A 13,477-nucleotide genomic window follows, 5' to 3' on the forward strand; every position below is an offset into this window, starting at 1 on the left:
GAATTGGCCAAGCAAGATTCTGCCAAAGCAAGAAGTTCGACCTATCCATTTTGATGGATGTCACTTGGTTGAGAAGTTGATTTAGGGGAGGATCTGTGATGGTTCCACTACTGGCAACTCCAAAAAAAAAAATAGGTGAGAAAAAATTTGTAGAAGGTTGATTTGCCATTGCTTACTTGGGGCTCTGATACCAAGTCGAGCAGCTGTATAAGCTAAGCTTGAAGAAGAAAAATAAAAATGTTGCAGCAAGAGATGAAGATCTGGGGGAGCAATTTCTCTTCCCTTTTCTGTATATTTGATTTCGTATATTAAATATTTTCCCCACACATAATACAAGGTAGTGATGTATAGATATATATACTTAGGTTTTAGAATAAGGACAAAAAAATAACTAACGAATCTTCTATACAGCTGGTAGAGAATAATTATATGGCAGAGGCTGTTAGGAGAGTATACACATCAGCATCAACGAGAGTATACACACTAGTGACACCAGTGATAACATACACACCAGCGACACCAGCGATACCAGCGAGAGTATACATACCAGCGACACCATTCAAATCAGCTTTTACATGACTCCTTGTCATCTGCTGACGAGGCAATTTGTTCTTCCTTGACACCTTGAAACAAAACTCAAATCTCAAGGGTAAAATTGCAACATTTCGAAACACATAACTCAATTGAAACCAAACTCAAAATTAATGAGTAAATTTGTAATATTTTGAAACATAGTAACCAAATGGAAATAAGACCCAAAACCTAGCGACCAAAAAGGTAATTTTTTCTAAAATATAATTATATTATGATATTAAGTTTACGTCAACATCTCGAAGTTTCAACATTTTGATGGGTTTGATGTAGACATGAAGAGTGAATCGACATTTCCATTATATCATAGAAAAATCCACGAAACATAAAAAAATGAACAAACATATCACTAATGTAATTCGTAAATATAATAATAAATAATAAACACGTTAATTTATTTAAAAACTACAAAATGTTATTTATGGATTTAAATATTTTTTCATATTATCTTGTTATTATAACTTTTTTAAAAATGTCCATACATTTACATTAGTGTAAAATTAAGACTTTGATATCCTCATCAACATCTTAATTTTTTCCTTATATGTCACGAATATTTTAGAATAAACTTTGGGTACACGTACATTATAGTATTTATAACTTGTATGTAATGTAACTCGTCCTCCGATGTGGCGGAAAGTCAGTAGAACTATAGCGAATAATTATAATATTAACAAACCTTATATCAACGAATCAGAATGGCGCAGCGGAATCGTGGTGGGTCTATAACCTACAGGTTCCAGGGTCGAAACCTGACTCTGATTGCCAAAAAAGAGTGGCTTCGTTTCCCTTTTTTTATTTTCATTTTTTAATTTTTTTTGAAAAATGAAAAAAGAAAAAGAAAAACCATTTTTCTGCTTTTTGTTATTGCATCTTGTTCGGACTTCGGTTGGGTCAACAATTCTGAGTTCATAGTTGCAGGGAAGAATCACAGAAATCCCTTCTTCTTCTTCACCAAAAGATTTCCCATCTCAATTCCAGATTCCACTTCTCCATTTCTCCAGATCTCATCCCTACTACTTCTTTGTCTCCGTCTGACTCTCATAGTTTTTTTCACTTTTTCCTCAACCTCGTTCTCTTCTGTGTCTTATTACTTTGGGACACGATCCGCTGGATCAGACATGCCGGTGGCTGCATCAGCCATTTACTTCCTCAATCTCCGAGGGGATGTTCTCATTAATCGTCTCTACCGCGACGATGTCGGGTAATTTTATCTCGTTTTCTTCTTTTTCTTGTTCTTCTGAGTTTCAATTAGTATTGAAAAGGTTCGCGGCGTGCCTTTGTGCTTATAAGATCACTTTGGAGGATATATTATTAGGTTGGGGGAAGTCTGGATACGATTTTGTTTATTGGGTAGAGTTTACAATTTGGAAAGTGTTGTTTAAATTGAGGTTCTTTGTAATTGAGTCTGAGATGATTATCGGAATCGAATTGTGGACTATGGGGTTTCCATGGTAATGTTATATATTTGGTGCTCAATTAGTGGTTTAAAAGGTGTACTTCTTAGTTGCAATGGGGTTACGAGCACTCGCCTCACTCTTGAAGAAGAGGAAGAAGAGCAAGAAGATGACAAGAGAGGAATAGAAGAAGTAGATGAATAAGGAGGGATGAGAAGAAAATGAGAAGGTGAGTAGGAAGGAAAAAGAGTGAAAAACAAGAAAAAGAAAATGGTAAATTACCTTATGACGCAATGTAGAAAACCCTGCTACCCTTGTTTATTATGTCATTTTTTTGGTAGGGTTACCGTAGAGAAGCCCCTATGCAAAAATGGTGGTAAGCCGAAATGACTTTTTTAAGCTTCTAAAAGTGTGGTGTGTAGTATTAGTTTCAAGGTGTTTGGTTATTCTATTGTCTCTGATATCTACAGGCGTAATATTATTGCATTGATGGAATATTGCTTATTTCAGCTTATGGATGGAAGTTTTATGCATATTTATGTTTTCTCGTTAATTTATGCTGTTTAACTTTCTAAATCTAATAAATTCTCTCAGGGGAAATATGGTGGATGCCTTCCGAACACATATAATGCAGACAAAAGAACTTGGCACGTGTCCTGTGCGGCAGATTGGTGGTTGCTCTTTCTTTTACATGAGAATTAGCAATGTATACATTGTGATTGTTGTAAGCAGTAATGCAAATGTAGCTTGTGCATTCAAGTTTGTGGTTGAGGTATTTAGCATCTTCCTTGTGGTTGTATACTTTGGTGGAATATTTTTTCCCTTCATGAGTTAAGTTTTGATGCTTGATTAATCAACTATTTTCGAATTTATATTTAGCTGCCTTATTTAGGATATTAAACACCGTTTTTTATGCAGTCAAATTTCTGTGGAATTGAGTTTAGCCAAATAATAAAGGAAACATATCTTATTTTTATGGGACTTATGAGTGAGTTTTTCTTACAGGCTGTTGCACTGTTCAAATCTTATTTTGGTGGCGCTTTTGATGAAGATGCAATTCGAAACAATTTTGTTCTTATTTACGAGCTCTTGGATGGTATGTGATGCCTTCTTGGCAGTTTCCATTCTTGTTTTCTTACTTTCTATGTTTGGTCTTTTTGTTATGAGAGCAAGTATGAGAGAGAGAAACATAGTTAATACTTAATAGTTTGATCAGCTTCAAGCAGAAAAAAATTGTAACAGTTATATTGCTGAATAAAGTTTATTTTGTAAAAACTGTGCCATAGGACTATAATTTTCTTGTTAAAAAATTAAATGAAAAAGAAGGGGAAAAAACATTCTACTAGCACAAGTAGAAATGGGCCACCTGCTGTGGACTGCTCTTTGTGCTATTGCTTGGGGTCTTCAAGGGAGAAAAACAATAGAATTTTTAGAGGGGCTGAGAGATCTTCGGGTGAGGTGTGGTCCCTTATGAGATATCATGCAATATGTGGTATGGGCTATATTCTGTGACTGAGTTGTTCAATTACTAGAGTGTTGAGTTGTTCAATTACTAGATTGTCTATAGACAATTGTAATACCTTTTATTTTCTATTGTGGTCGAAGGGTTAGCATGACAATTTACTATACTAATTATACGCTCATACATCTTGTGGAACCAATTCTTTGTATGCCCCTCTGTTACTTTTTTGTGAAAGCTTGTTTTGTTTTTTTAAAGGGAAAAAAGAAACATTCCTAGTTTTCTATTAGAGCTTTTGGTTGTGTTAAATTGAGTAGATCTGTGATCTGTTTTATCTTACATATGTGTGTGTATTTGTTACTGGAAGTTTATGTATATGCTTACAATTGGACATGCATGGCATACCTGTTGCTTTATTATTACTGATTTTGAAAACTAGAGGCATTTATGTCATGGAAATGAGTGGAAGGCTGATATCTGCCTTAATTGCAGAAATAATGGATTTTGGCTACCCACAAAACCTCTCTCCCGAAATTCTAAAACTGTATATCACTCAAGAAGGAGTTCGCTCTCCATTCTCATCCAAGGTTAGATAATATGTATATTTTCCAACAACCTGGCGGGATAAGCCAGATTTTGAGCATGTTAAGGAGGCTTAACTGTAACATTGCTGTACCGTACAATTTTTTTCTACATCTCTCTAACACCCTTCATAGTTTGCTTGCTATTTATATTAAGAGGATTTGTCATCTTCTTTTCCTTCGTGAATTTTCTCTAAATCAATAAAAGTTTCTCTTGTGGCAAAAGTAAAAATATAGTTTTAAAGAGGAATAAATGTCTGTTTATAAATGATATTTACTGACGTCCTTTTTTTTTGCACCCTATGCTAAAAAAGCCTTCGGATAAACCTGTCCCAAATGCAACTTTACAAGTTACTGGTGCTGTTGGTTGGCGAAGGGAAGGCCTTGTATATAAAAAGAATGAGGTGAATGGCGAGTCTTTCTCTTTTGTTTGCATGAATAAAGAACCTAACTAAATTCTGAACATTTTCTGTATGCAGGTCTTTTTAGATATTGTTGAAAGTGTAAACCTTCTTATGTCTTCAAAAGGTAGTGAATGGCTTTCAAAGTTCCTTTTGTGTCACATACCCATTGTGGAAACTTAAAAACTATTGGTGATCATAGGTAGTGTTCTGCGTTGCGATGTAACTGGGAAGATTCTTATGAAGTGCTTTCTTTCTGGAATGCCTGATTTAAAGTTGGGTTTAAATGATAAGATTGGCCTTGAGAAAGAGTCACAGTTGAAGTCCCGTCCAACTAAGAGGTAGTTTCTCATGGGTGACTTCAATGATACTCTACAGCCATACTATATTTTATTGATTTATCTTGGCCATCCAAGGCTACCCTTTTTTACACCAAACTCAATTATTTATTTAGCATCCTTAACTCCTCTCTTTTTCAACTGGATTTCTTTTCATACATGATTAGTTTTATCATGTATTTGTATTGTGTAGCTATACGGAGTGCATCTTTTATAGCTTCTTCAGTTTCTTTTGACATAATTGTATAGTCTATTATGTTTTTATTGTAGTGTTGTACCAAAAAATTCTATTCTGATCTGCTTGGTAAGTTCTCTTAAGAAGTTTTGAAAAGATTTCTTGGGTTGGCATTACCATTCCTTTTTTTTTTTTTTTTTTGGATAAGAAACAATTCCATTGCCATTGCTTTTTGATGCTGATATTTGATTAATGTCAATTTTCGATGCTGATATTTGATTAATGTCAATTTCATGTGCCTTACTGTCAGTTGTAAAATGAAGAAGTTAACAACATGGACTTAAGATGCTAGATTGAAATTCTAGGTGCTAGACCTATTAGTATTAGAAATCTCTTAAAGTTCCAACCTTGAAAGTTCAAGTACCAAACTTATTGTTCTTTAAATAAGATCTCGTCAATATAATATTCTAATTCAGAATCACGATAATGCCCTGTACATTACATGGATGCAGGGTTCTTTTCTGAACTAGGATGAATACTAGTTTTCCATATGTTCGTGTTGTTTTTTATGTACTTTTAACGAGAAACAAATGGTTTTGCTCTATCTTTATGTTGTATTTCTTATTTCTTCTTTTTCCTTCTAGATTTAATGTTAAGCATTTTCACGTGTCTTTGTGTATTAGTGGATCAGTTTTTGTGCTTTTTATTTAACTTCATGTGTGTCATGAAGTTTTTCTCCACTCTTATTCTGCAATTAAAATCAGTTGTTGAAAACTTTCATGTTAAACAAGTTGTCTTGTGCTATTTGCCCGAATTTATATAAGGAGCAAAAAAACAGTTATAAGCAGTTTGAGTAGTTTCACTATTTTCATCTTTTGAATTGTGGCTGTGAAGAGTAATTTGGCTTAGGCCTTTCTTACATACATGTTTACTTTAGCTCAGAAGCAGTGTGGAATTTCGTAGGATTCAAGAAGAGATTTCGGTTTCTCATAAGTAGTGTTTTTTTGTTTTGTATTGGATGTAATGAGGATGCTAAGGATGTGTCAACTTAATTGAGATATCTGGGTGCATCTCCACATCCTAAGATTCTATATTTTAAGTCTCCTTGTATTTTGAGCATTAGTCTCATTCCATTATATCAATGAAATGTTTATTTCTTTAGAAGAGATTTTGGTTTCACATTTTTCTTTATTTTGTGATATTTCATTGGTCCAGTTACTGTAGTATAGAGTTAACGATCCCCCGTTGTAGTTCTGATTTAATAAGATACGCATTTTTTGTTTTATGATTTATTTTGCAGTGGCAAAACAATTGAGCTTGATGATGTTACTTTTCATCAATGTGTAAATTTGACGAGGTTTAACTCAGAGAAGACAGTCAGCTTTGTGCCCCCAGATGGGGAATTTGAATTGATGAAGTAAGCTTGAATCTTTAATCTGTCTCATGTGTTGATTAAAGTTGAGATTCCATTTATTTTAGTTATTACCATTATAGAATATACCATTTTCATTTCGATGAAATATGGAGGTTTTCGTTAGGTATCTTCTTCTCCTGCTAACAGAATAAACCAACAAGTTCCTGAAAACAGGGGAATAGGAACCCCCCTGTGATATTTCTATTGCCAAATGAAGAACAGAGATCCACAACAATGACAAAAGTTCAAAAGAACAAGAACAATAAAAAATAGAAATAAGAAAATGATGAACGATTTGGCGCATGGAAGAGAGCTGGAAATCCCCTCCTAAGCCTCAGCTTTCCAAAACTTCCAGAACTTATTCTCTTTCATAAAACCCACAGCTGGTCCCCGCACTAGATAACAGAATTGACGTCCCTTTACCCATCTGTCGCTTGTGCATTCCCCAATTTGTCCCTTCCTCCATAAGTATGGATAATTTGGGGTCTCACAGTTCACCTCAGTAATGTTTGTTGCGGTCCCTATCAGCATGTCATGGACACAGTTTTGTACTTATGAAGCAAGTATGAGTGCTTTTGCACTTATTTAAAGTTGATTCGATTTTTTATCCGTATTTGAGTGAGTCATTAGTTGTACCTGCATGGAACATTTAGTGTGCAACTCGTGCAAAAATTATTCATGTGATTGATCTGTCATAGAGGGAAGGACAAAAAACTCCACCCTATTGAGGTAGAGAGAGGGAAATGGATAATATTCTGTTTGGAGGCAAACTGAAAGTTTATTCCATTTTCATGGTTATTCTCTCATATGTGCAAGGTATTTCTTCTCCTATATCTGATATAATGTCTTGATCCTCTTTTGATGCAGATATCGTATTACTGAGGGTGTTAATCTTCCATTCCGTGTACTCCCGACAATTAAGGAGCTTGGTAGGACACATATGGAAGTTAATGTTAAGGTTTGTGGTTCTCTTACTTTTGATGATCTTGATGTACCAAGTTCTACAATTCTTTTTAAGTCCAATATCTACTGGCCTTCAGGTGAAGAGTGTCTTTGGTGCAAAAATGTTTGCTCTTGGCGTGGTCATTAAAATTCCTGTTCCAAAACAGACAGCTAAAACTAGTTTTCAAGTGACATCAGGTCGAGCCAAGTACAATGCCTCAATCGATTGCATTGTGTGGAAGTGAGTGTTTTCTGTAGTTTTAAATATGCTCATTGAGTTTCTGGTTTTTTCTTTGGACAAATACGTGGTAATGATCATTTTGTATCATAGATATTTGTGCAGTTACATCTTTGTGATATCATATCATCTATAGTTTTTTTTCCCATTTATTACAAATGTCTACATGTTTTCAGTCTTAGTTTGTTATGGTGTAATCTCGATTCTCACATAGATTTCTGTAATCCTTTTTGGTTTTTACTTATCACATGCTCATGTGGTTGCTTTCTTGTTTCTTTTCTTTTTTCATTATACATGTCCTACATGCATGCATTCTCTTATATTTGTGCAATGAGTTTAGGTGTATGTGATTTCATTTCATAATTCATATTATCCACAAGCTTCTCGATTCTCGATCGATCTTAATTGATGCCTTTAGAATTCCACCTCAAAATAAATAAAAAGACTTTGTACACTATGATTTCCTTAACAGGGCTTCTCACGTTCTCACATGAACTTAATTTTCTGCTGAATGAGTATATTATGTTCAGTCTCATGTTTATGAATATGTAGTTGTGGCTTAGATTTTTATTTTTGTCAATTTTAGGATCAGAAAATTTCCTGGACAAACAGAACCAACCATGAGTGCAGAAGTCGAGCTGATTTCTACAATGACCGAAAGGAAGCCTTGGACACGGCCACCAATTCAGATGGAGTTTCAGGTTCTCAAAGATTTAATCATATCATACTATTTTAGTGACGATGCATTGATGGATTTTCTTTAACATTAGCTTAGGCACGGGCTTTATTCTCCTGCTCTGTTGGGGGTTGCTTCAATGGTTTTCATAGTGCTCTCTCCATCGTGGTTTTTGTTCTGCAATAGTTTTTAGAACTGTTTAAAAGAACATTTGCATGTTCTTCTTGTTAAATGGTTAGCCTGAGACTGAAAACTGTTTTAAGTGTTCATTGGCCAAACAGGTTTCTATATTGTTCCCAAATAAGAAACAATTTTTTGTTCCATAAATAAAATATCAACTGTAGTTATTTTTAAAAATTTGGTCACCAAAAATAAAAAGAAGATTCTAAAACGTTTTCTCCTAAACAGCTTCATTAAGAAAAAGAGAGATTTTAAAATGTCGTCACAAGGACCGGTTTACCATCTTCAAACTGGGTATAGATGTTCATATGAATTAGGGCGTTAATTTCTTTCTTCTCTGGCTTATAATTATGTTGCGGGTAAAATATTTATACTTTTGGGTTTACAGGTTCCCATGTTCACGGCATCTGGTTTACGAGTCCGTTTCCTTAAGGTATTTATTGTTTTTTTCCAACTACTTGGTAGCAGAGAAGTCCATCCATGCATATGATGTTATGACATATATATATATATATATAAATATTCTGTGATGAAACCATTCAGTTTATGGCACGACAATAGTTGGAAGAAAAAGGAAAAAATGTCTCTTGTGAATGATGCTAGATGACTAATTTCTGATCTGATAGAATTTGCATTAATCTAAACAGTTGTATGGACTTCATTTTATTTTTTCATTAAAGTAAGAGTTAAGGAGGGAGGGTTCAAACATTAGACCGGCTTTCATGTGCAAATCTGAATATCTCTAGAAGGCATGCTAGATGTAATTTCTTACCATGCGTTTCTTTGAAATTTGAAATAACTAGCATCTTTTTTTAGCGGTATTAGTAAATTAGTTATGCGAGTGGGTTTAAGGATTTGTTTGGAACGAACTTTCTAAGTGCATAATTTTGTAAACACTTAAAACCTCATTCCAAAGAAGGTTCAAAGATCAGTCTAAGATATGTTTGACTCGAAGTTTTGTCATTAGAAAATTCTCAAGTGCTGTAGTTTTAGTAATGTGAGTGCCAACTCTTTCCTGCTGGTCCAAAATGAACCCTTTTTGTCACTTTGTTCTTCAGGTGTGGGAGAAGAGTGGTTACAATACAGTTGAATGGGTTCGTTACATTACTAAAGCTGGATCATACGAGATCCGGTGTTAGAATTATAAAGATCTAGTGCAAAAGTGTAGAGAAAGGAAAAAATTGATCGGACAGAGAGAATGTGCACAGCTTTCTCGTCGACACCGTGATTATATTGAGGGTATATAAGAGAAGCTTCATGGAGAGACGGGTGGTTTTTGATGGATCATTTGAGCATTATAGTTGCTTTTGTTTTATTGTCCTTCACCTTTGAGCCTAGCTTCTGATGTTTATACTGTTAGCATATGTAAACCAAACCTCTATATTCTTTCCTCCCTCTTTTCTGCTTATTTTTTCGGCATAGAAAAACGAAGTTATTTCGTCTGGCTGCCTGCTGCTTTCTGTTGTAATCAAGGCTTTGTAGTGAAATTTTTTTGTTCTTGGATGAATTTCTTTGATGTTGGCTTGTGATCAATGTTGTGAAATTTGCCTTTCTCTAAAGGGTCAATCTTGATTGATATATTTTGTGTTATTGAAGTTCTTAAACAATTAAGAAGTGCAAGAAATTATTTAAGGGGCTCAAACAATCTAGTATTATTGGATGTATTCCAAACATGTACTGAATCTGAATGGTTATTAAGATACATAAATGTTGAACCTATATGGAGCTGTTATTAGATGGTGTCATATATTGTAATGGCATATTGGAATAATTTTGGTTACTCCTTTTTAGTTCAACAATTAATTGTTGCGTGGAGAATCTAATCAACTTTTAAGAAAATTGGTGTCTTATCTACCCAAATTTTTACTTTTGTTCACATTAAAAAGCAACATTTTTTTAGCATTTGTATTGAGTTTCTATTTTGTTTTGGTTAAATTATAAGTTTTGTCTGTATTTTCATGCTTTATGTCTATGTTTTTGAATTTTTGAGGTTTTTCCTATTTGGTTCTTGGATTTTAAAAAATATATAATATCATTAACTTTCAATTTTGAACTCTAATGACCATCTTTTAAGATTCATGAACCTATTAGACACTAAATTGAAAGTTTAAAGCTCTTTAGATATAATGATATGAATTAGAATGTAGAACTAGAATGTGTTTGCTTTATCTCCAAGACTAATCACGTGCTCAAGGGGCGAAACAAATATAATTGGCTTTTGAGTCCCACAAGACTTGTACATTCTTTTAGATGATGCTAAGAGAAGAAAATAGAGCTTTTATTATTTTTAAGTGCTTATATATTGGTCAAATTTATGTTATGAATTATATTTCTTAGGTCAAAAAGTACTTTTGTTCTCCAAACTTTTATGAAAATAACCTTTTAATCCATGAATTTAGTTAATAAAAATTTAGTCCTTATTACATGGAAATTGAAAGAAAGAAACTTGCTTATTCGTGGTACTGAAATGAAAACCTATGGCTATCAAATAGCCATTACAAAAACTAACAATAAAAAAAAAGGGAAATATAATAGTTAACTCCTAAAGAAAAGGAACATAAATAGTAACTAAAAAGTCCTCTTCCTGTAACATATCTTATTGACTAACAGAAAAGCTCAATATTTCCTCCCTTAAACTAGAGGCAGAAAAGCATCAGTTTATATCAACTTTAGAACAGACTCCTCAAGGATGCACGAAGCTTCACGAGAACACTTAGTTGAGAGACTTTATGGGCTTGTTTGAGGGCTCATATTTGGGGAGATGATATAGCTCCTATATCATCGTCTGACCCACTGATATACTATCTTTCATTTTCACTTCCTTTAAGATGTGCACAGTAACTCTCATTTAAAAAGTAGAAAAAAGGTTTTAGAAACAAAATTGGTACGTCCATCCCTGGATTAAAATTAAATTTCATATTTTTAAATGTTGGTATTTCGTTGACTATTTACGATTAATTTTAAATTTTGAGTTTTTTTTTTTAAATAATAATAATTAAGAATTATTTAAAAGACAATAATTGAATACAAAAAACTGAATTGATACAATAATTGAATTATAAGATTAAAAAAACAGTGTTCATAAAGGCGAATTATTTTAGAGTAGAACCAGATAGCACTGATATATGAACTCTGTACCCAAACACAGATATACGTACTCAGACATAACAACTTAACACACCCAAACGTAGACATCAGAACTCTTCAGATATTAGAATTCCTCAGATATCAAAATTTTAGACATTCTATATCATCTCGGCTAATTGTTAGTATGTATTGCAGTAAATCAACTCCACATACCATCTTTTGTGAGCTCTCGAAGGAAGTGAAAATGTTCATAATGTGCTTGCTTTACCCATGCGTTGCTGGATTCTTCGGTAGCTTGATGGCAACAACGAATTCAGCTTCAATAACAGCGAGGCTTACTACTGGTTGTTTCCTTGATAATCAATATATTGCTTCTGAGCCAAGCAAAAACATAGAACCTGAACTGCTCTTCCTATCTTCTAAATCTCCAGCATAATTAGTCTGTATAGGCTTGGATACCAATATATTACCATTTTCCCCTTGCTTGTTGGAAATTCCAAAGTCAACTGTTCCTTTTAAATATCCGATTACTCTTTTTGAAACTTGTAAATGAAGTCCAGTGGGATTTTCCATGTATCTATTAAGTTGAATGAAAAGTACTCAAAAAGCACTTTCTTAGAGTTAGACTTTTGTTAGTTTTATTGCTTAACTGTATTCGATGATGCTTTATTTGTTTAAATTATAAGAATCGAGCATTTGGACAAGAAGATACTAATCAAAGTGTAAAATAACGAAAATACCCATAAGGAAGGTCAAAGTTTGACCTAGGGCAAAAAAATGAGCAAGAATGATTAAATAGGGCTGGAGAAGCATTGACGGTGTAGGTGCAAAGTGGTGAATGCCTTGCATCTCGAAAATCGATTTTTGAAGAAACAGAAGTAGTGTTTTAAAACAAAACATATGAAGGATAAACATATGAAATATCATGCTTTGGAGAAGGGAAACTAAGAGAGAACCATTCATGCCTTTGAAGATTCCCAAGCTCCATGAAAAATCCTCTTGATCTTGGCACAAACTTTTTCTAAATCAAACTTGAACACAACCACGATAATAACCTTGTTATTCTCAAGGATTCCAATAGAATGATAGGTGGTATCCAACTAATTGGAAGAGGAAGAGGTAGAGAGATTTCTCTTAGAGAGTAAAGAGAGGATTTGTGTTTTGGTGACTAGGTAAATCTCATCAAAACAATTCTTGTACTAAAAAGGCCATAAGGAAGAATTTATATGGAGAAGAGCTTTTCCAAGTCTTTCCCAGTATATTCTTGTAAATCAAATAACATTTATTTAATTAATTAACACATTAATTAAATAACCATCAAATCCAATTTAATGCATATATTTAATTAACATAAATAAACATTATATGTTTATGTGCATCACCTCTCTATTAATTTAATTAATTAATTCTTTATGAATCTAATTCACTTGAATTAAATATTTGAATCTCATTCAAATATTTCTCTTCAACTTAATTTAAATTATACCATCCATAATCAATTACATATTAATCATAATATGCAATTTCCTCAAATTGATTTGAACAATTCAAATCATTCCTCTTTAATATCTTTTAGCGAGCTAACAAGGGGACCTGGTAGACTTACAAATCAGAAGCTCCAACGATATGAGATTAATTGGCTAAACTCATTAACCAAATTAATCAATATTCATTAAATGTGAGTATATTTCACTAAAGACCCACAACTGCACTCTTCTCACTGCAAATATATTTATGTGTCCATGAATATAGACCAATAACAGCAAGTTAGTCATTCACAAGTGTCCATAACACCAACTAGGTCAAATTACCGTTTTACCATTGGGTTACCTCTGTATCCTTAAGTAATAGTGTTTGATAACTTGTAGAAATATAAGTTATTATTCTCCAAAGTTGGAATAGTTAAGATTATTAGTGTTATAAACACACTCTTATTAAAGGAAAAATGTATGAAATTCTATATATGTGATAAATCCATACAAAAGTATCATTTAAATG

At 33.3% G+C, this 13,477-nt stretch overlaps 1 protein-coding gene across 1 annotated transcript; it reads left to right on the forward strand.

Moving 5' to 3' along the window:
- Nucleotides 1–1,345: 1,345 nt before the first annotated feature.
- LOC120078257 (Clathrin adaptor complexes medium subunit family protein) lies at nucleotides 1,346–9,951 on the forward strand. Its single transcript, XM_039032481.2, has 13 exons — nucleotides 1,346–1,795; nucleotides 2,583–2,760; nucleotides 2,994–3,084; nucleotides 3,940–4,034; nucleotides 4,343–4,432; nucleotides 4,508–4,556; nucleotides 4,632–4,770; nucleotides 6,243–6,359; nucleotides 7,224–7,314; nucleotides 7,397–7,539; nucleotides 8,123–8,237; nucleotides 8,781–8,825; nucleotides 9,451–9,951. Exons 1-13 carry the CDS (start codon nucleotides 1,713–1,715, stop codon nucleotides 9,529–9,531), a joined length of 1,317 nt encoding a protein of 438 aa, XP_038888409.1. The 5' UTR covers nucleotides 1,346–1,712; the 3' UTR covers nucleotides 9,532–9,951.
- Nucleotides 9,952–13,477: the final 3,526 nt, after the last annotated feature.

The sequence above is a fragment of the Benincasa hispida genome, chromosome 5 (assembly GCF_027475165.1).
Source record: "Benincasa hispida cultivar pf3 chromosome 5, pf3_genome.v1.1, whole genome shotgun sequence".
Classification (NCBI taxonomy): Eukaryota; Viridiplantae; Streptophyta; class Magnoliopsida; order Cucurbitales; family Cucurbitaceae; genus Benincasa; species Benincasa hispida.

Coding starts and splice junctions, on each gene's coding strand:
- LOC120078257 (XM_039032481.2), top strand. CDS start 1,713: ATGCCGGTGGCTGCATCAGCCATTTACTTCCTCAATCTCCGAGGGGAT. Junction 2,761..2,993: donor CATTCAAGTTTGTGGTTGAG/GTATTTAGCATC, acceptor TTTTTCTTACAG/GCTGTTGCACTGTTCAAATC. Junction 8,238..8,780: donor CAATTCAGATGGAGTTTCAG/GTTCTCAAAGAT, acceptor TTGGGTTTACAG/GTTCCCATGTTCACGGCATC.